Source organism: Cavia porcellus, unplaced genomic scaffold (assembly GCF_034190915.1).
Source record: "Cavia porcellus strain 051 isolate PalLab524CR breed Dunkin Hartley unplaced genomic scaffold, mCavPor4.1 scaffold_7, whole genome shotgun sequence".
Classification (NCBI taxonomy): domain Eukaryota; kingdom Metazoa; phylum Chordata; class Mammalia; order Rodentia; family Caviidae; genus Cavia; species Cavia porcellus.
In genome coordinates, this window is record NW_026947490.1 from 55,338,922 (window position 1) to 55,359,108 (window position 20,187).

Sequence of the window (20,187 nt, forward strand, 5' to 3'; positions counted from 1 at the left end):
CTCCTTTCAAGTGTTTTGTCCTGGCAACTACAAAGTGACCAATACTGAGTACCCAATAGCAGCAGCACTGTTATTCAAGGACTAAGATAAATTCAGATTGTAAAATCAAAGCATGTGTGATTGTTCACAAAGTCGCATCAGCAGTCAATCACAAGCACATGACTTAAGCAAATAGGGTTCTTTGCAAATCCTTTGCTTAGACACTCAATAATTTCTAACAGGTTCAGCTTCTTGGTAGTATTTGCATTTTCCCCATCGAGACAAAGTAGCTCTATTCTTCTGTAAATATTCTGTACGGGAAGGTGCTGTCATTGAGGTAGAGATGCTCCTAATAATCTCTCCGCAGACTTTTCTGCGCCGACTTAATCTTGAAGTAGGTTTTCCAGATGTTCCCCAGCATGCAATTCGCAATGTACTTGTCTTTGGCTGTGAGTGTGGGGTTGCATGGATTCTCCATCATGGAATTATCCGAGCTGGAGTCTGGCTTGAAGTCAGTAAGACGAATCGTTCAATAAACACCAAGAAATCCAAGATTCCTTTTTCTTTGGCCAAGTTCAAAGGATCCTTGATTTTGGCCCAAATCACACTTCTTGATGCAATTCCAGCGGGAATGACAGTGGTGGTGTTTGACTTTATTTTACATATCCACAAAGCTTGTTAAAGATTGAATTTCTTCCAGTTTCTACCCTCAAGGGATTTTTCTTTAAAAGAATCTTTTTAAAAGAATTTCTCCCGTGAAGTCTGCACAAAGCTTCACCTTTCTAGCCTCTCCACAACCTCGCAGGAGGCGGTGCTCAGCACTCGCAGAGTGGATCAGGGAATGCCCCGGGAGAGCGGCCACTTCCGGTTTGGCGTGCGGCTCCGGGGTTTGGCGACGCTCTCCCGGGAAGACCTTTGCCCAACTGCAAGGGGCGGCCCGGAAGGTGGGCGGGGCGCGCCGGGTGGGCGGGGCTCCCGGAAGCGCGCTCGGCGGACGGAGAGCAACAGGCGGCGCCGAGGGCCTGAGCCGGAGCCGGGGCCGGGCTCGGGATGGACAAGCTGAAGAAGGTGCTGAGCGGCCAGGACACCGAGGACCGCAGCGGCCTGTCCGAGGTGAGACCCCTGCAGGCGCGAGGCGAAGTCAGGACCTCAGAATTGCTCGGGAAAGCGGCTCTTCGCTTTCGTTCCCGTCACCTCTGGGCAGCCGCGCGGTTTGGGTCCCTGGAGCGCGGCTGGTGGGGCCAGGGTCGCGGCGTGTGACCCCCACCCCTACCCCTGTGCACCTGGCCTGTCCTCGTGTCGGACTCCGCCGCCCGGCCGTGCGCTCCCGGGGCCGCCGGCCTCGCCCCTGCGCCGTGTCCGCGCCCGGCCGCGCTCCGCCGACGCGCAGGACTCCGGGCGCTGCCTGCTGTTTTACGCGGAAGGATTGCGTGAGCCACACAGGGTGATGCCTTTCCATTCTGGGCCCTGTCACAGTTTGCTTTTTGTTTTCCTTTCTGGAAGACACAGTCACGTTTTATTTTTTGGTTTGTTAGCTTTTCCATCTGTAAAACGAGGTGTCGAGCAAGACGGAAACCTGTCTGGAAACAGGAAACTTGCTTAACTGGAGCCCTGCCTCCTCACTTTAATCATTGCTTCTCCTGGTTTTCTCAGTCTGTTGCTCTCACCTGTTGCATTTGAGGCTGATTTTATTCTGAGGGTTGTTTTGTTTGGCACTGGTTCCTCCAGCCCTTCTGAAATCTCAACTTGCCTTCCAGTTGGTCACCTTAACACTAAGAATCAAGTGTTAGAGAATTGAGGCTCCACTTTTTTTTTTTTTTTTTTGGGTCTTTTTCCTTTTTATCTGTACCGGGGATCGAACTCACGACTTCCTGCTTGCAAGGCAGGCGCTTATGCCGCTGAGCTAAATCTCCAGCCCCGAGGCTCCACTTTTTAAAATACATATATTCCACAGTAGCTTGCTGGGTTCTTTATAAATTATTGCCTTCACTCATTAGAGCTCCGAGATAGTTCCTTGAGTTCTTTTTAATTGATTTCTGGCCTCTCTTACGGACCCTCATGTTGAACTTCAGAGGTGACAGAGATGTGACAATAGTTGACTCTCCTTGTCTTCTAAGGCTGCTAGCAAGCTGTTACACACTCTGGACTGAGGGAAACACTTTGTGTTCTGAAGACTTGCGGGTGGAGTGTTGACATCAGGGTGATGCAGGCACTTTTAGCGATCAGCGGTGTCAGTGCTGTTTTAGTTTGAAAACATAAACGCTGAATTTTTACCTCGCATGGTGAATGCCTGTGTTGGATACAATGCAGGACTTCACTGTTGTAAGGCAGATGTACGTCTACTTTTTAAAGATTAGTTGCTTTTCTTGTGTTCTGAAATACTGCTGTCAGTTTCCTCTTTCCATGTGTGATTGCTCAGAGTGTGACTGGGTGATACTTTTGCAGTGGAACTCCTTGGATCAGTTCTTAGCCGACAGGCCTGATTTTTCTAGGCTTCTTTGGCTTAGTTTTCACTTACAAGGTCAGGGCTTCCTTTAGAATATTGATGTTAATGGGATCATCTCACATTTTTCATGGTTCTGAGTTTAGCAGTGCTAGAGTATTCTGTTACGGTATTTATTTGTAGGGTAAGCTAGAGGAGGTGGCCTTAAGAATCTCTTCACATTCAATTATCAACAGGAATGTTTTCTAAAATTCTTATTTTGTTACAAACCATAAAACTGTGAGTAATTCAGACCTAGCTCTAGTAGGAGGATACGAAGTTTGCATGGCTGTGTCTAATCATAATCAGCCTTTTGTTGAGTTTCCTAATTGATACTTCAGAGACTCACCTAAAGTCCTAGTTTCAGAGGACCTCTTCCTGAAAGTATAGGTGTTGTGTTTCCTATGAAAGATTCTTGGGGCAAGGCAGGTATGAACAGTATCTGACCTTAAATCACAGGCGTGAAACAATTCTTATCTTACATTTTTGTGGTTACCAGTCTCGTTTCCAGAATAATTCATACCTCTACTTCTTGGCAAGAGCCCTTCTTCCTTCTGTGTCCTGTTGTCAAAGGGATCTTTGTGCATGATTGCTGGTCAGACAACTTTTGAACACATTGCCTGCAAATTCTATCCAGGTACTGTTAGCTGCTCTATTCTTCCCTCCCCCTGCCAAAAAACCCCCTCCAAAAAACAAAACCAAAAACTCAAGCCCATCAGTCAATCTGTGTACTACTACACCTTCCAGCAACTGTGATTTAGAGAGATCTTTTACATCCATTTAACTAATTTTTTTTTCTTTTCCTTTCTTTTTATTTGGGGGAACCAGGAATCAAACTCACAACCTTGTGCTTGCCAGGCAGGTGCTTATGCCATTAAGCTATGTCCTCAACTCTGAACTAATTTTCTTTTTTTAAATTTTATTTAAGGAGAAAAGGAAAAAAAAAAAAAAAACAGAGAAAAGGTACAAGTTATACAGAATTTCAGAAAAAATAAACAGTAGGAAATCACTAGTTAATAGATTACATATTGTCAGCTTAGAAATAGTTGTTCAAGTTACAAAATTAAAGCATATAAAGTGGACATTCAAACAGTGAGACTGCAAACAATTCTGTTCAATGATCCAACAAAACTCAGTAATATGGTTATCTATCTTATTCACTTAAGTATACATGCAGTTATATCCTTTAGAGCACTTTCTTTTCCTCTCTTTTGTACAATGACAATTGCACATTTTGGGTTTTATTACTCCCACAGTTCTTATTACTTTTTTTGAAGAGAATAAAACCAAATGTGACATAACAAAACAGAGTCAGTCAAATCAAAAGGATGGACATAATACATACTGTAAAAACAAAATACAAGGTGATCAACAATGGTTACCACAATGCCTCTTGTGAACTAATTTTCAAAAAGAAGTGTGTTGCTTTCTTTGAGTCCAGTTAGAAGGGTAACAGTGGCTTCCTTCCTCTCTGACCACATCCAGCAGAAAACAATGGTGAATTTACCCCTTTCTCGTATTAACACACAACTGGTAACATTTGGATATATTCAACTTGACAGGCTTGTGGAACCAAAGTGCCACTTTGCTTTCTGAAAGTAGAAACTAGAAACATGTTTTTGGTAGAACTTCTCTTTCTTGCTAGAGATTTTAATTTTTACAAGAGCCGGAATCTCATTGTTGCATCGAGATTATTTAGCACTCTGAATGCCATGACCAATTGAAATGTGCTTTTTAACCACATTTTGTTAGAAAAAAATTTTTTTTTTGGTACCAAAAGTTGAACTTAGGACCTTGTGCTTGCAGGGAACTGGTGCTTGTGCTGCTGAACTATACCCCTGGCCCTAAAAAAACTTGTTTTTAAAGGTTGACTCTCCTTCAGTATCCTTGTTGATGACAAGCAATGCTCAGGTATCAACTCTGTTCTGAGTCTGCGGGTACTTTTTTTATTTCCCTCCATGCAGCTTCATTTTTGTTTTTACCCTGGCAAGGTGAGTTCTTGTTCTTGCTCCAATGGGAAGATAGATTAAGTTTTCATTTTATCCTGACCTTGAAGGGTAGTTTCATGGTTGGTTAGAAGTGTTTTAACTCCATTGTTTGAGCCGAGTGACTACTAACTGGTAACTGGTAACAGCGTGGGGTGTCTCATTCTAGAGCCAGAGGCAGTTTAAGAAATAGATTCCTCAAGGAGGAGAGGTCCTTGGTGTGGAAGCAGATGGTTCCTTTGCCGTATTCTAGCTCTGTGCTGGCTCTTGAGTTTGCCCCTATGTAGGGTCATATGCTGTCATAAGCTCCTGCTGTTGCTGCTGTGCAAGTGTGGGATTGTAGTATCAGGAACCTGTTTGAGTTCCAGTGGGAACAGAACCCTTTTGATGACCCACATACCTTCCTTATAAGTGGAGACAAAGCCATTCTGTAGCAGTAGCTACCACACCCGGTGGAGTCGCTGGACCTTTTCTTTCACCTTCTGGTTTGACAGGTTGGAAACAAGTCCTGAGCGTCCCTTGTAGTCTGTATCATCAACTGCTTCCCTCCATCAGCAGAGTGGAATGTGGTAGGCAGCTTGGAGCATTGTGTGGGGTACAGACACAGTGTCCCCAAGGGGAGCCCTGCATAACTATCTTTGGACCTGCCTTGAACTTGGCTTTCCACTGAAGCAGCCTGGGTCTAACTGGGAGCACTGATGTCCTCTTGCATCACAGGGTTGCCCAGGAAGGTCGAGGTTTGGTTTTCATCTTTGATATAGTGGTGCAGCAGCAAACAGAAACACCAAAATGTCACCCAGGATTTGGAGGCAGATTTATTTAATGTGTCAGGCTCTGACAGAGGATCAGCCATCCCAAAATGTCAGACCCTGATCCGTGGTCGTTTGGAGATAAGCAAGCAGGTAGGTGATGGTGAATAGCATAGAGGTCCATGGTGAGGATGCCAGGCTTTACCCCCTGCAGACCCCCCTGCAGCTGGGCTGCTAGTCCTAAGACAGGATGATGGGGCATCCAGGTGCACCCTATATTCTGGATCCCTGTCTGGTGGATCTCAGGCCTTTCCAGTCATGGCTCTCCTGCTGGGCTGTCAGAAGGTTTTGGGCTACTCCAGGGCTCGATGGCTGGCCTCCTTGTTTATACCTGAAGCAGGAAGTCTTCACCTCTATAGAAACTTGTAGAGGCATGAGGACCTTGTGTCACCTTTTGGAGAGAAGCAGCAGCTTTGACAAGAGCTGGATTTGATGTCCTCCTATAGCTATCAGTGTATAGGATTCTATTCTCCCTGTCTTCTGCAGTACAAATTAATACCACTTCTAAATTATTTTGTGCTTCTTTTGCTTTGGTAAATGTGCATAGGTAATTTTTTTTTTAAAATTTCAGGTTGTCGAAGCATCATCGTTAAGCTGGGGTACCAGGATAAAAGGCTTCATCGCCTGCTTTGCTATAGGAATTCTCTGCTCACTGTTGGTAAGGTTTCCCTCCCTTTTCCCTGTTTCATCAATATCCTTTTCTCTTTTGCTCTTCACTGAAGTGCATGGATAGGAAGGCTGGGCATTGTGGTGCACACCTGTATCCTAGCATCCTGGGAGGCTGAAGCAGGAGGATTGCAAATTCAAGCCCAGGCTGGGTAATGTAGCAATTTTATAAGGCCTTGTTTCAAATTAATTTTTTTCTTGTTTCAAAAAAAATTTTTTCCTTGTTTGAAAATTAAAAGTGAAAAAAGGGCTGAGGATGTAGCTCAGGATGCAGGCCTTGGATTCAATTCACAGTGCTGTAAAAAGAAAAAAGAGCGAGAGAGTGGGAGAGAGAGACCGTGGAGAGGCTCCTCTGTGAGCTCCCAGGTGTGGGTGTGGTGGGAGGGTTGCCTCTGTGCAAATGTCCTGTGCTTGTCTTCCAGGGAACTCTTCTGCTATGGGTGCCCAAGAAGGGAATCTCCCTGTTCGCAGTGTTTTACACCTTGGGGAACATTGCATCAATTGGGAGGTAACCACTTTTTAACCTACTCTTTGCCAGTCAGTAGATGGAAAAACAGATACAGATTGAGCTTGGGGGAAGTGAAGGCAAATGCTACAGTGATTTTAAAGATTTGGAGAAGAAAGAGGTAGTTAGAATGTGTCACAGATGTCTTCTCTTAGTTTGTCTTTGAAGTTCCTGGGGAGAAAGAAGGAGAGTCACATTACGGCGTTGATCTGTCATGAGTAAGAGCTGTGGGCATCTAGATGGATCCTTCCTGTTGCTAGTCTCACTGGCTTCAGAGCCTGAGTGAATGGTTCTTTTTTTTTTTAATTTTAAAGAGTATAAAACAATAAAACCAATAAAAACAAACCAGTGTAAAAGATACAGGACTTCAAAACATGATGAAATTAACTGTAGTTACCATTATGCCTTTTGATGTCTTCAAAATAGCTGCAGATAACTTCAGACATAGTAAACAACAGTATAGAATAGAAACAATAAAAACAAAACATTGAATGTAGTGAAAGACTTCAAAACAAGCTAATAGTAAATCCGAAATTGCTACCATAATGTATCTTGCTATCTTTGAAATAGCTGCTCCTGCCATCAGCTTTGACATAAACAAAACAAAAGAGAGTAAAACCCAACCCAGCAAAACAGTGGAAATGATATAGGACTTCAAAACAAGACCATAGGGAATCAACAATGGCTGCAACCCTCAGAAGGAGATTCCCCCCTAGATGTCACACTGCGTACCACTATCCTCTGGACCTATGATCAGACCACTGGCCCTAGACCTGCAAAGTTAGTGAAACACCAAAGCACCACAGCCATCCAATTGCACTTTCATAGATATCACCTCCATAGATATCAGCACGGCCTGTGTTTCTCTGGATAAGCTCTCGCTTACAGAGAGGGGTGGGGGACTGTTGGTACTTTTTGTTTGCCAGCTAGCGTGCTGGAAGGGCTGGGGTCTGTCTTTTCCAATCAGGTGGCAGCCTGTGGATGGCACTGGTTCTCAAACTGGGCTGCTTGCTGGTGTGGCTTTGTTCTCTCTACTCCTGGTTTATGAATGGCTCTGACCCATGCTAGAGGCTGGGGTCCATCTCTTCCAGGTTGGTGGTGGTGCACACATGGCGCTGGTTCCCTGACTTGACTGGAGAGTTCTTATAGCACTCACCCGTTATGCCTTAGCGTCTGACCAGCCCAGAGCACAGTGTCAGCTCATGCAGCAGGGTTTGGGTGGGTGCTTTCTGGAGGTGGCAGCATTGTGTACACTGCTGGCAAACAGGCAAGCCAGGTCAAGCTTATTCACTCTGAGGCTTCCTCCTTACTGTGGCAAAATCTCCTACCCTGCCTCTCCAGCTGGCTGTGCTGGCCTGGCCTCTGCCTGAATGGCCCACAGGAACCTGAACTCAGTCATCTTGTATTTCTAAAAGGCACAGAGGTCTTAGGTTCCAAATTGTCCCACTCCTTGTGACTGTTCCCCAACGCTGGTTGTTGGCCTTGCTCACCTGGCTCCTTTGCCTTTCTCTTTGTCCCCATGGCCATTTGTCCCTCATTGTCTTCAATGCTCACTGGGGAATCATTGATTATGCTGCTGGACTCTGAGGCTACAGAGATAAATAGGGCTTGTTCCCTATCCTGAGGAGCTTACCAGCCAGCTGGGCAGCAGACAGCTGTGCAAACTGGTGCCAAGCAGGAGAGGGGTGAGGGGTACCCGGGAGGGGCAGCCAGTCCCACTGGCGCAGAGTCAGGCAGTTTTGTAGAGAAGGTGATGTCTGAGTGGTCTTAGCTTTGGCCCAGATCCCACTCTCTTGAGGCCTTCAGCATCCCTCCGCTGGGTTTTTCTGCTTCCTTTGTTCCTGTACCCAGGCTGTTTCTGCTGAGCTGTGGAGCTACTCAGCTCCAGCCCCTGGACTGGCTGGGCACTTGCTCATTTGTCAAGGCCAGGCTCAAAAGTCACCTCTTCCAGGAAGCTTTTCCTAGTTGCTTCCTTCTCCCCTGAGTTGATGGCTACCTCCTTTAGCGGTATAGCTATGTGATGGTACAGGTAGCATTTTATTACACTTGAATCTTTAGGTCATTTGACAAGGGCCAGGCCCAGCTCTCACTTATGCCCAGCTTTATCCAAAGTCAGATCTATGTCCGCCTGGAGAAGTCCAATAGATGGTTGAGTGTGTGAATCTGGTCACCTGCTTGAAGTTACTTGATAAATGTGTATGACAGCAGGGTGCTGGCCCTCAGAGGTGTCTAATGTTGCCTCTCAAAGTTTCCCAAATACTAATTTTTGGGGCTGTGGGCGGGCAGTGTAGATTACATGTGTAGCCAAGACTTGAGCATAATTACACGGTGTGTGGCACAGTCCTCAGGAGCACTGGAGCAACTCCTAAGGGAATGTATGTTTCATAGCACCATCTAGGAAGTCACAAAGGGAGAAAATGGTTATTTTCTGGGAGTAACTAGGATTTGTGGCCTTACTTGTAATCTGTAATTTTTTTGTATGGTACACTTAATGTTTTATTTTAATTTACTGTGTACACATATTAGAATATGTTTGCAGTACATAATAATTACATTCATCATGGGAACTTGGTTCATGTATATAATACATGTTAATAATTCGTTTGGTTTCTTTTTAGCTGTGTAATACTGAAGTAAACTAACCTTTCTGAGCCTCCTTTGTACATCTCTAAAATAAGTACAGTCTAGTTATGCCTAACCGACCTGAGTGTGGTGGTACATACCTATAATCCCAGCACTTAGGAGGCTGAGGCAGGAGGATTTCCACAAATTTGAGACCAGCGTGGGCTATATAATGAGACTGTCCAAAAAAACCAAAAATAAAAACAAAAAATGCCTAACTTGAAAAGTTGTCAATAGGATGTAACAAATAACGTATGTATAGTAATATCTGATATTCAGCAAATATTTGACAAATACTAGATAATATTGTCATTAAAATCACTCTGGAGATTATGAAAGAAAACGAAATGCTCTGGTTTTTCAATGTCATCAACCTAAGCCCCTGGTTTTTTCTTTTTAAATTACCTGAGCCTTTTGGTCTTTGGTTCCCATCAGTAGATTTTGAGATGGCCCCCTAGAGAGGTCACTGAGCCGTGCGTGAGTGTGGCTGTCGGACAGAGCCAGTACAGCTGCAGTCCAGCGCAGCGCTGTTAGTCGGGGGGCCTGGGTACGTAACCTGCTGTGCGGTTCCTCTTCTGTAAGATATAAGGGGCTGTCAAAATGTATGAGGAATGTTTAAAAAAGTTATCCTAGGAAGAAGCGCACTGCCATTACCCCTCCGCACATCCTCTCCTCTACTGAAGCACACTTACCCCATCGTTCTTGCCACTTTCCTAAGTGGCTCTGGATGAAGTCTTTTGTGCATGTCTTTAGTTGTGCTGTTACGGCCGCCTTGATGTCCTGAATTGATTGATTTGTGCCCTTTTCTGCCAGGTGAAAGTATTGTGAGCTGCCCTTTGCCACCTCATTCACTGTCCTTGGCACCATGTGGCTGCTGGCTTTTCCCCAAAGTGAAAATGACCTTGACCAGCTAAAGACGAGCATGACAGGACTTGCAGAGCTCCTTCAGAAAGTGGCAGGAAAGATGGGATAAGTGTGTTCAAAGCGAGGGGGGTTTAAAAACTCGAAGCCTTCTCTGGGTCTTTCCCTCACACCCCATAAGCACGTTGTTGGGGGAGTGGGTGAGAGGAAGGCAGAGTGGTCTACAGGCACAGCGCCGGGCCCGGAGTGGCGGAGATGCCGTGTTCTCAGGTTAGCTGCGTGACATGCCTGGGTGACTGTGCTCTGAGCAGCCGCGCCTGTGTTTGCCTCCTAGCACCATCTTCCTCATGGGCCCCGTGAAGCAGCTGAAGCGCATGTGTGAGCCCACACGACTGATTGCCACAAGCCTGGTGCTGGTGAGTTCTGCTTTTCCTCCGTGCTTTTTGTGTGGAGTTTTATTTTTGCTGCATGGAATGTTTTCCTCTAAACTCAAGGGCCCCCTTTTTACCTCACATTTCATCTTATTACCCAATCTTTGAAATTCTGTGGCAGGCGAGCATTTTTTTTTGTCTAAAGCTTGTCTGCTTCTCAGGCTTTGTTTCCTTGGTTTCAAGGCTCTGCCAGTTCAATAAGTATCTACAGAGGGTGCTGTTGGTCCCATTTGCCACTTGAACCTTGTTGGGCCACGTATAGACAAAGCTTCAAGGGCATAACCCAGAAACATTTGGATTCATTCTACAGAGTGGCCTCCAGTCACCCAGGATGGCCTTTATTCTCCCATGTTGTTATATGACTTTGCCATCTGGTTACTCATTTTCACCAGTCTTCCTGGAGGAGACATCACCACCCTGTGCCCTGCTCCATACCTTCATGTGGCCATATATTTCTTCCCATCAACACAGAATACCTCTCCCATTTTTGAAAAGTCTTCCATGTGGCTGTCAAAATAGTTTCAGACTATTTGCTGGACTCTGGTGTAAGTATTAGCATTGCAACATTTGGACAACGTACTTTGAGTTCCTTGTGTACAGCTCAGTTGTTCAAATCGGTACATTCTCCAAAGCCGTGACTGTGTGCTTTGATTTCGTGTCAACAAGGGCATATCCTGGACTTGCTGGTTGTGTGGCTTCTGTTATTGAGAGATAGAGATGGAAGGCACAGGTGGTGGCAGAAGCTCCAGCTATTCTTAAGTGAACAAGTGTCTGCTGGAAAGAGCTTTCTAGGAAAGGACTTAGGGAAAAAGTGTCAGGTGACAGGTAAACAAGCACCTGGCTTGCTGACTGTGAGATTGACATCTCACACTGATCTTTGACTTCACATGCCCTTTCACACTAGAGACTAGTGCTTGGCAAGAGTTAAAATACAGAGGCAGGCGTTAAGCTTACTTCAGTATGTCTGAATAGAAACTTGGCGGATGAATATGTGGCCAAGGGAGGTGATTTTATTATCTTTCCCTTTAATCTGCACTACTTGCTAGTTTGGCCGGTTCGATTTCATGAGCTTTTAACTCTGTTGCCAGTCATGGATGCTCAGGGGTTAAATGCTATGAGATGGAAGTTCAGTCGGTCTGTGTGAAGCTCTAAACTCCTGCATCCTCATGAGTGTGCTGTTTGCTAAGAACGGTACATCTGTGTGGGGTTTTTAAAAAGCTCGGTGTTATGTGATAATTCATGTTTCCTCTCTTCTTCCAGTTGTGCTTTACCCTTACCTTGTGTTCTGCCTTTTGGGTGAGTATGTATTTTAATTTTCTGTAGCCACTTTAGTTTATGCCCCTTGTCACCTGTTTCCTGTAACTGTATCAACTTTCTTTCAGTGGCATAACAAGGGACTTGCGCTCATCTTCTGCATTTTGCAGTCTTTGGCCTTGACGTGGTAGGTAACCTTTTCAGCAGCCCTCTCCCACGTAGCCCTCTGACTCAGCAGCCGAAGGGAACAGAAGCCAGTGTGCTGGCAGGGTAGGGGAGGATTGGCAAAATGCAGAAGCTTTCCAGGTTCAGAGTTCTCAGTACTGTCGGGGAAGTCCGGCTCCAGAGCTGTCTGCTCACCAGCCGGGGCATTCATGGTCTCCAGGGGTCTTGGGAGGCTGTGACCAGGGCTTTTTTGCTGAGCTTGCGAGTGGTCTTGAGATGGACAAATGGTATTCTGCCACTCCTGTCCCATAAGTGCAGAGGTATTCACAGTGTTGTAAGGATTGGTACAAAGGGGCTGTGAGTCACATAGACGTTAACAGAAAGAGGAGAATAGTAAGGTAAATGATGAGTGTCATACTTGTGATGGGATGAATCACTTAACAGAAAGACAAAGGGGACTGTCAGGAGCGGAGGAGCCAAGGCTGATGACATGGGAAGCCATGTCACTGTGGGCTGCAGGAACAGTGTGTGCCCTACAAGCCGTAGGTGAAGATAGGGGATTGTAACTCAAGGGCCAAGCCTAGTGGAAGGGCTGCAGGAGGCATGGGTTTTCAGACCCTTGGGTGGAGCTTTAGGGTCAGAGCCCCTTTGGATCAGCACAATGTCAAAGAGAAAGGGAAGGGGCAAGTGTGGAATCCATAGCTTCTGAGATGTTTCCACGATCCTATCAGCATTTGTTGAGGGGTGTTTTTGCCAGAACAGACTCAGGATAGTTGTGACTCATCAGTTGTGGGAAAAAAAAATGTTTTTGTTACAAGGTGAGGGAAAGGGAAGACCATAGATGTCTGAAAGCTCCCCAGGGTCAGTGAGCTCCAGTTTGGTGGGAGTGACTTGAGCTTGTAAGGTACAGCAGCCACCCTTCCTTTAATAGTGCGGTACTTTGATCAGTTATGCTTCCAAGCTGCGTCTTGGAGTTTACTTTGTTTACATGTACAAGAGCTTTGGCACACGGTAGATGTGAGATCCAGGCAGAGTGATGGCCTGATTTTAGTGTGACACACATATTTTGGTAGAAAGTGCTGAAAGGGCTGACTTTGGTGGCTGCATTCATAGTTTGGTTTTCTTCAGGTGTGGGAATTGGTACCCACATGCACATGCCCCTTTTTGTTTATAGAGTGATTATGCAACCAGGTTTGAGGGATCAGCCTCTGAAGGGATGCAGTGAAAGATCCCTCCCCTTCAACTCCAGCATATTCTGACTTTTGCTGTTTTGGGGGTTGACAGCCTTGCATCCCATCTGATGCACGGTGTCTGGATGTTTAGTGGGGTGAAGTGGCTCCCGTCGTGTTTTCCTTTAGGCAGTATGGCTGAACCAACTGGAATTTCCAAGGCACTTCTGGACTTTAGTTCTTCAAGAATTGTAGCTCAGTTATATTTTAACTCAGAATAGTTAGAAGTGTTTTAGTTTTTTTTTTTTTCTTTTAAAACTAAAAGGAGCAGAGCAAAAAATGTATCCTAATTGGGTTGAAATCAACTTCTGGAGAGGGTTTATAAATGTTAGAGGACAGGTGTTGTGGATTTTATTTGTAGTTCTTCTGAATAGGGCTCCTGAGCCACCTGAATGTCTGGGTGCTGCCTATTTGGGTGGTCACTGCTGGTTAAAGGGGTACCCTGTGGAGGCAAAGGTTGGGCTGGCTAGCTCCGCAGTGTCCTTTTTCCCCTGCTGTGATCACTGGACATATAATGTGTTAGCCCAAGCATGTGTATGTGTGTGTGCACTTGTGTGCATGCCTGGGCCTTGCTCTGTGTATGCACCCCACCAGGTGAGAAGCGCAGACCCAGAGGAATCACGTCTTCAGAGCTCAGAAGCCCATTGGGCTGGGCCATCTTCCACAAGCCCATCACTCAGTTTGGTCTCGTTTGCTTTTCTTTGTAGGTATAGCCTTTCCTTCATTCCATTTGCAAGGTAAGTGTGTATTTGGAAATACAATTTCTGTCATTTGTGGATGATAACATGTTTGTATAGGTTCTTTTAGTTTTAGAGAGTTAGTTTCAGAGCAAATACATTATTTGTTTTTACTAAAATGCTTTGAACCGAGTAGGCAAAGGTTAGGTATCTATTTTATAGATTTGTAAGCTAAGGGTCACCCTGTCACTCATTGCAATTATATAATTCATGATGGGTGTTGACCAGGCTACCAGTTTCTGTTTTGAGGAACATTCTCCTCTATAAAAAATGTAACACACCTTGTTACTCTTTTTAATCTGTGGCTTTGAGTCTGTTTTTTCTTCTTCTTTTTTTTAAAGGTGAGCATCAGTTTAATGTCTCTGAGGAAGAGATGGAGGATTTCAATTTATGCTTGTTCTTTTGCCATGTCCCACATAGGGGAAAGTTTCAGATAAGTTTAGAAAGGGAAAGTAAAGAAGACCAGGACTCTGGAGGGGCAGGGTTCCTAATTAGCAGTGTGGCCTTGGGCAACTTTCCTGACCACCAGATCTCAAATGAGGCATTGATAACTTGAGTGGATTGGCTTCGATGATTCCTGCAAGGCCCCTCTAACTCTAACAGGAGTTGCTTCGAGTCTTTTTAAATAGTACTTTCCGTGAATGGCCTTGCAAAATCAGCCACATGATTTTTGCCTGTTTTAATGCAGTCATTTCATTTGCATTCTTCTCTGTCATGACCTTTTAACTAAAAATAAGCTTTTCCTTAATTGAGGAAAAGTCATGCATGAGCTGGGAAGGAGGAAGAGCAGTCCTGTGTATTCCAGGTCTGTGACTGATTGTGATGTGAAGGTGCTGGGGGATGGCTGATCAGATGAGAAACTGACAAGCTGTCAAGTTAAATGCAGTTGGTGGGCTTGTGCCTAGAGCCCAGGCCCATAGCACTTGTGAAATACTCCATGCAGACCTTGCTGATTTTAGGGATGGTGGCTTGTTTGAGAAGAACATGGGCAGGGGTGTTGGGGAACTTGTGTTTATGTGAAGTAAACAAGAACCTCTCATATCTGAGACCCAGTGAGATATATACTAACCTGCCAATGTTTTGACTGTACCTTGGTATCTGAACCACATGCTATTTCACAGAGTTGAGTGCAAAATAAAAATGTGGGTTCCTTGTTAAAAAAAAGATGCAGAATTTCAAGATGAAAGTAGACAGTATGGTACATGGCCCTTAACAATGGCCAGGTCTCCCCCACGGGGCTAGGCCTGCTGTGTGTCTCCTCAGGGCTTCAGGCGTGGTCTGGCTTGGCATGTGTAAACCTTAAATGGAAGAACAGGTAGTTCTGTTTTAAGTAATGAGTTTCATGGGCTGAGCCCGTGAAAGATTCTTACTATGAGGAGGGACTCACAAAGCTAGATCTCACTCTTTCGTATGTAGCTTCTTCTAGTATAGCTTTCCCCACAGTGCTCACTGTTTCTGTGAAAGAAATGGTTCTGTAATTAAGTAAGTTTGGGAAACAAATTAAGCAAATTAGATAGGATCCTTTCACCCAGGTGTCCAGATCCTTTAATGGGCTGCCTGAGCTGCCTGCTGGAGCTGGTTATTTGGCTACAAAGCCCTTCCTGTGCAGTGTAGCACATGACTGAAGAAATGCCACCTAGAGTCATTGCGACGTCACTGTAGAGCATAGCACCCCCTCAGCTCAGTGCAGTCACTCACTTTTGCCTGCCTCGATGGCTTCAGTATTAAGTACAGAGCGGGCCTGAGCCTGTGTCCTATTGCATGGTGAGGTGTGGTTGTAGAGGTGAGAGGCTTGCTTGGAGGGACAGTAATGTGCTTTGCACTGAACCCCACAGAGTAAATAGAGCCTGTTTGTTATGTGTGGTGCCTGTGCTGGGGAACTCCTGAGAGATGGCCTTTGAAAGGCTTCTGCTGCCTGCGAGGAGTGAAGGGGCCCCCAGTGACAGTGGACTTAACGCTTGCAGTTCATCCTGTGACGGTGGCTGCTGGTAAAGTGCGGCAGTCCTGACTCATTTCTTAGATTCCAACGGTCTGTGTTTCATCCCCGTCTTCCTATTATTTATGAACTCCCAGTGAGTAGTATCTAATCGTTTATTAAATATCAGTGAGTGAGTGATAGGTGAGGGGTTTGAAACTCAAGGCACTTGCCCAGGAGAATGCTAGGTGTAAATGTTGGGTATAGAAGGTCTGACCCCACTGAACCCAGGGGCTTTCCTCTCAGCACTGTGCGCCTCTTGTGTCTGGGAGACTTGAAAGGAGGCTTTGGGGTGGGTGAGGATGACCCATTCATTCTTGTGTTTTTGCTTCCTAGGGACGCCGTGAAGAAGTGTTTCGCTGTGTGTCTTGCATAATACACTACCAGTTTTGTAAAGCTCTGAAGGCACCACAGCTGGAAGCTGGTGGTCAGCTTTGTAAATACCCTCTCAACCTGTCTTACAGACCTGTGCCTTTTATCTTACACTAGTGTGTGCAACTTGAGCATTTGTGGGTCGCCTTTCAAGCAGCAGTAGGTTCCCAAACCCAGTGTCTCTAAGGTACACTATACAAGAGGTGGGTCCTGCCTTACAGAGCAAGATCTTCCTCCCACGTCTGTTTTCTCTTGAGATGCTGTTCCACTGAATTATCAGAAAAAAAAAAAAAAAACCCCACAAAAAACCCAAAAACCTTGCTAAACAGCACAGGGAGCTCCATCATAGATTACAGGCGCACAGCAGTAAGGGACAGAATTTTGGTGTCAACATGGATTTTGCATGATTGTCCCTCAGCATGGAGGCCACCATCACTCTGCCACCCAGCCTCTACCTTGGTGTCCAAGACCAAGAGATTCTGCCCAACCCAAGCTGGAAGGAGCCTGGCCAAGGCGTGCAGTACAACACAACACCTCTGGGAGGTGTTGTATGGGAATCTGGGAGATTTGTGTGTTTTCCTAATGCAGACCTAGGGTCTTCTGCAGTTCAGAAACACACCTAACTATGGAATGTGTTTTTTGGTGTTGAGCACAGAAACTTTTTCTCTTGCCCTGTGCCGTGCCCACGCATATCTTTATTTGTGATCTCCTGATGCTAGATAGAGAGAAAACAAAGCCGCAGAAAACACTGTTCACTCTTTTGGACAAGAGCTGAAAGGAGGTAAAACTTGCTGCTTTCTCCTGTACATTTTTCTCTTCATTATTTATAAATGTTTGCTTTTAAACTGATGGTATTTTCCATTCTGCCCTGGAGTGGGGCCAGGGCAGCGTGGTAGGAAGACAGATCGCTGCTGTGGGCCAGCGGGAAGTGGCTGCTCCTGCCCATGACCGCTGAGCAGTCCCAGAATTTGACCTCTGGCTGTGAGGACACTCACCTGCAGGTGGCCAGTACTGACCTGATGCCTGGCTGCCTCCACAGTGCTTTTCTTTCTTTTTTCCTCTTTTTCACAGTGCTTTGCTGTCTCTAACCTTAATGTGGTCGCCACAAGGCTCTTCCTTTTGGAAGAACCAATCATGGAAGCCAAGACTTATAAGGAAGCAAGGGTTGTCACCTTGCTGTGCAGTCAAGGACACTGAAGCCTGAGTTTGTTTCCATATCCATCCAAAGCTGCAGTTGTGACCAAGTTGAGCCCGGAGCCCAGGGACTGCAACTTAGCCTCCTTTGTGACTGTTTTTTGGCACGTTTCTGATCATGCCTGATCATCTGTAATCTTACAGATCCCTTTTCCTTGTTCCTGTCATCCTATTTGTGCCTTTTCTGGTTCCCATCTTAGTGTCACTCATACCATCTCCTGTCTGCTGTTGTTTTCACCTCCTTTATTGGCAGCTGCCTTCTAGGTCTGAGGGCAGTTTGATTGTTCCTTGTGTTCCTTTTTAGCTGCTCCATTGAGGTGATTTGCAGTTGGCAGTATGCATAGCTTCTAGATGTGTGGAACCAATGGTGGACGTGCTCTTGCTCTGAGCCTTGACTCTGCGAGTTTGGCATTGGGAAGATCACTGCTGGCTAAAGGGGTCCGTGCAGCCTCTCCCCCTTCACCAGCCAGATGAGGAACTAACTCAGTGATTCCCATCTGCCTAACCAGCTGAAAGGCTTTCCCTTTTGCACCGTGAGCTCAGGGGGAGCCTTTGGTTCTCCTGTATGGCTGCTGCTTACACCCAGCTCACGGTATCTCGTTTCTGGGAAGGTTGAAGCATGGTTAGTATTTTCCTGGTGTGATGCTCTCAGTGCTGGAACATCTGATCACACCCTTGTTGGTGACTTGGAGCAATATCTGCCTGATTACCACTTCCCTTTCACCTAATCACTGTATGCTAAGAGCACAAGAAATAAAACCATGAAGTACATTCCAATAAAATTATTTTTGATACTGTCCTTAGAATAATTAGTAAGTGGAGTATACCTTTAAAAAGTATGGAAAATTTGGCTTCTGCTTCTGCAACCTAAGTGATGAAAAATAGTGAACTGGGAAATTTAAGTACAGCTCTGTGTCCAGATTTTGCATCCTACGAGGCAGTGCACACCAGGCCTGCCTTCTCCTTTGTCAGGTAACTTCTGATTGGAGGGGCCAGTGTTGCGCCAGCAGAAGGTCCATGCCACAACAGGAAGCGAGTGGGGCTAAGTGTTTGTGTAGTAGCCTAAAGGGGAACTGTGGTTTACTTTCACTACAGAATTGTGAATATTGTAAAATTCATAGCCTAATTTAAAATGTATCTAGCAAGTTAAAAAGTAATCAATGTTTAAAGGTATATTAAGCTATTTGGTAGAATCTTTGGCATACTTTTTAATGTTTAAACATCCCAGGTGTTTTTGGTACATGTAACACACAGCAGTTTACAGATAACATTTTAAAAAAAATGGATAGACTTCAGTGGAAATTAAATACAGGTTATATCTGTGTAACTCCTCATACATATATATATATAAAGTCTAAATTGTTTGGAAATGTTTATTAAAATTAAGAGATGTGTATCTCCAGACTCACAGTTTCATGAAGTTCTGGGATCTTGTGTGTTTTTAGTGTAGTGAATGAAGAGAGTGGTGGAGTTTATTTGATCCCAGGTCACTCAAGACCGGGTATTTGGTTCCACTTTGGTCAGTTCTAGTTCTACTTCAGGTATGTAGGTGATGCTCAACACCTGATACTCAAGCGTTGCTGTTGGCTCCTCAGGTGTTGGCTGCTGTGAAGTAGATTGGGAGTAGCAGAACTTTTGTTATTACAAATTGACAAGATCAAGTCACATCCTTTCCAGCAGGAGTTGCTAATTGACACTAGACTTAGAAAAGTACCAAATTATTTTCTAGCAACTTTTTATTTTTCTTTTTGGCTCTGGGGATGGAACCCAAGGCCTTGTGCATGCTAGGCAAGCACTCACCCACTGAGCCACACCCCCAACCCCTGAACTTGGTTTTCTGGAGACCGACTGATTTGAAACCAGGGAAAACAAGTCCAATAGGTGGGAAAAATTTTGCTATTTGAAGTGGAAATTACAGCTTTGCAGCAAGCAATAATAATGTGTAAATTTACAATAAAGTAATGCTGCAATATTAATGAACAGTCACCACAAAACAAAGCAACAATAAAAGGACCCAGTCTCTGGTCTAAATGGGCTGACTGCCTGGACACAGCTTCAGGAGGCATCCCTCCAGATCAGTGGGAGGTTGGAATCTGGGCCGGTGTTGTGCCAGCAGAAGGTCCATGCCACAGCAGGAAATGAGTGGGGCTAAGTGTTGGTGTAGTAGTCTAAAAGGGGAACTATGGTTTACCTTCAGTTTTGTGGTCTTCTCTAAAGTGTTCACTTTATCATTTTCCCCCTCATATTTTACTTGACTTAACAAACTCAAAGAAAGAAAGGAAAGAAATAATGCTCTGAACTTTGATCTCATTAAGAGCATATGGTGAATTTGTACAAACATTATGCCTATTGAATATGATGAGCTTTTAAAATACTTTGTTAAAATGAGTCAGTTTTCATAATTGTATAGATACAACTAATTTTGAATGCTACTTATTGCATAATTCAATTTTTGTATCACAGGATATATTCTTGAGTACTACTGGTCCTACCTTGTGAATGTATTTCGTATAATGTTTTCTTTTTACTTATTTCACAGAGAAAGAATATTGCTGCTAACTAAACCATTTCTTTTCTCCCTCCTATCACAATGATTATTTTTTGCTTTTTTCCTCTTCTCCAATAAATGGTAGTATGATAATCTTCAGTAAATCTGGTGTTCTGTCTTACCCTTATCTGTTTTTTCCAGGAATCACTAAGCCAAATGAAGACCACAATTAAAAGTAAAGACCATGGTTTTTAATCTGAATTCTTGATGTGTAACCCATATTGTAGTCATTTAAGAAATTTTTTCCCCCTAATTGATGTGTAGTCCTCTTTTTCAAATGAGTTGGGGTTGGACTTGGGTCTGAGGACAAGGTAAGAAATTTACCTGAGTGTTTAGAATATTCCTGAAAACCTAACTGGTTTTGTTAATACGT

The 20,187-nt window shown here is 44.7% G+C and overlaps 1 protein-coding gene across 1 annotated transcript; it reads left to right on the forward strand.

The window, feature by feature from the left end:
* Positions 1-920: 920 nt before the first annotated feature.
* Sft2d2 (SFT2 domain containing 2) lies at positions 921-19,918 on the forward strand. Its single transcript, XM_003468707.5, has 8 exons — positions 921-1,092; positions 5,827-5,913; positions 6,344-6,429; positions 10,244-10,325; positions 11,601-11,636; positions 11,723-11,781; positions 13,696-13,725; positions 16,037-19,918. Exons 1-8 carry the CDS (start codon positions 1,030-1,032, stop codon positions 16,074-16,076), a joined length of 483 nt encoding a protein of 160 aa, XP_003468755.1. The 5' UTR covers positions 921-1,029; the 3' UTR covers positions 16,077-19,918.
* Positions 19,919-20,187: the final 269 nt, after the last annotated feature.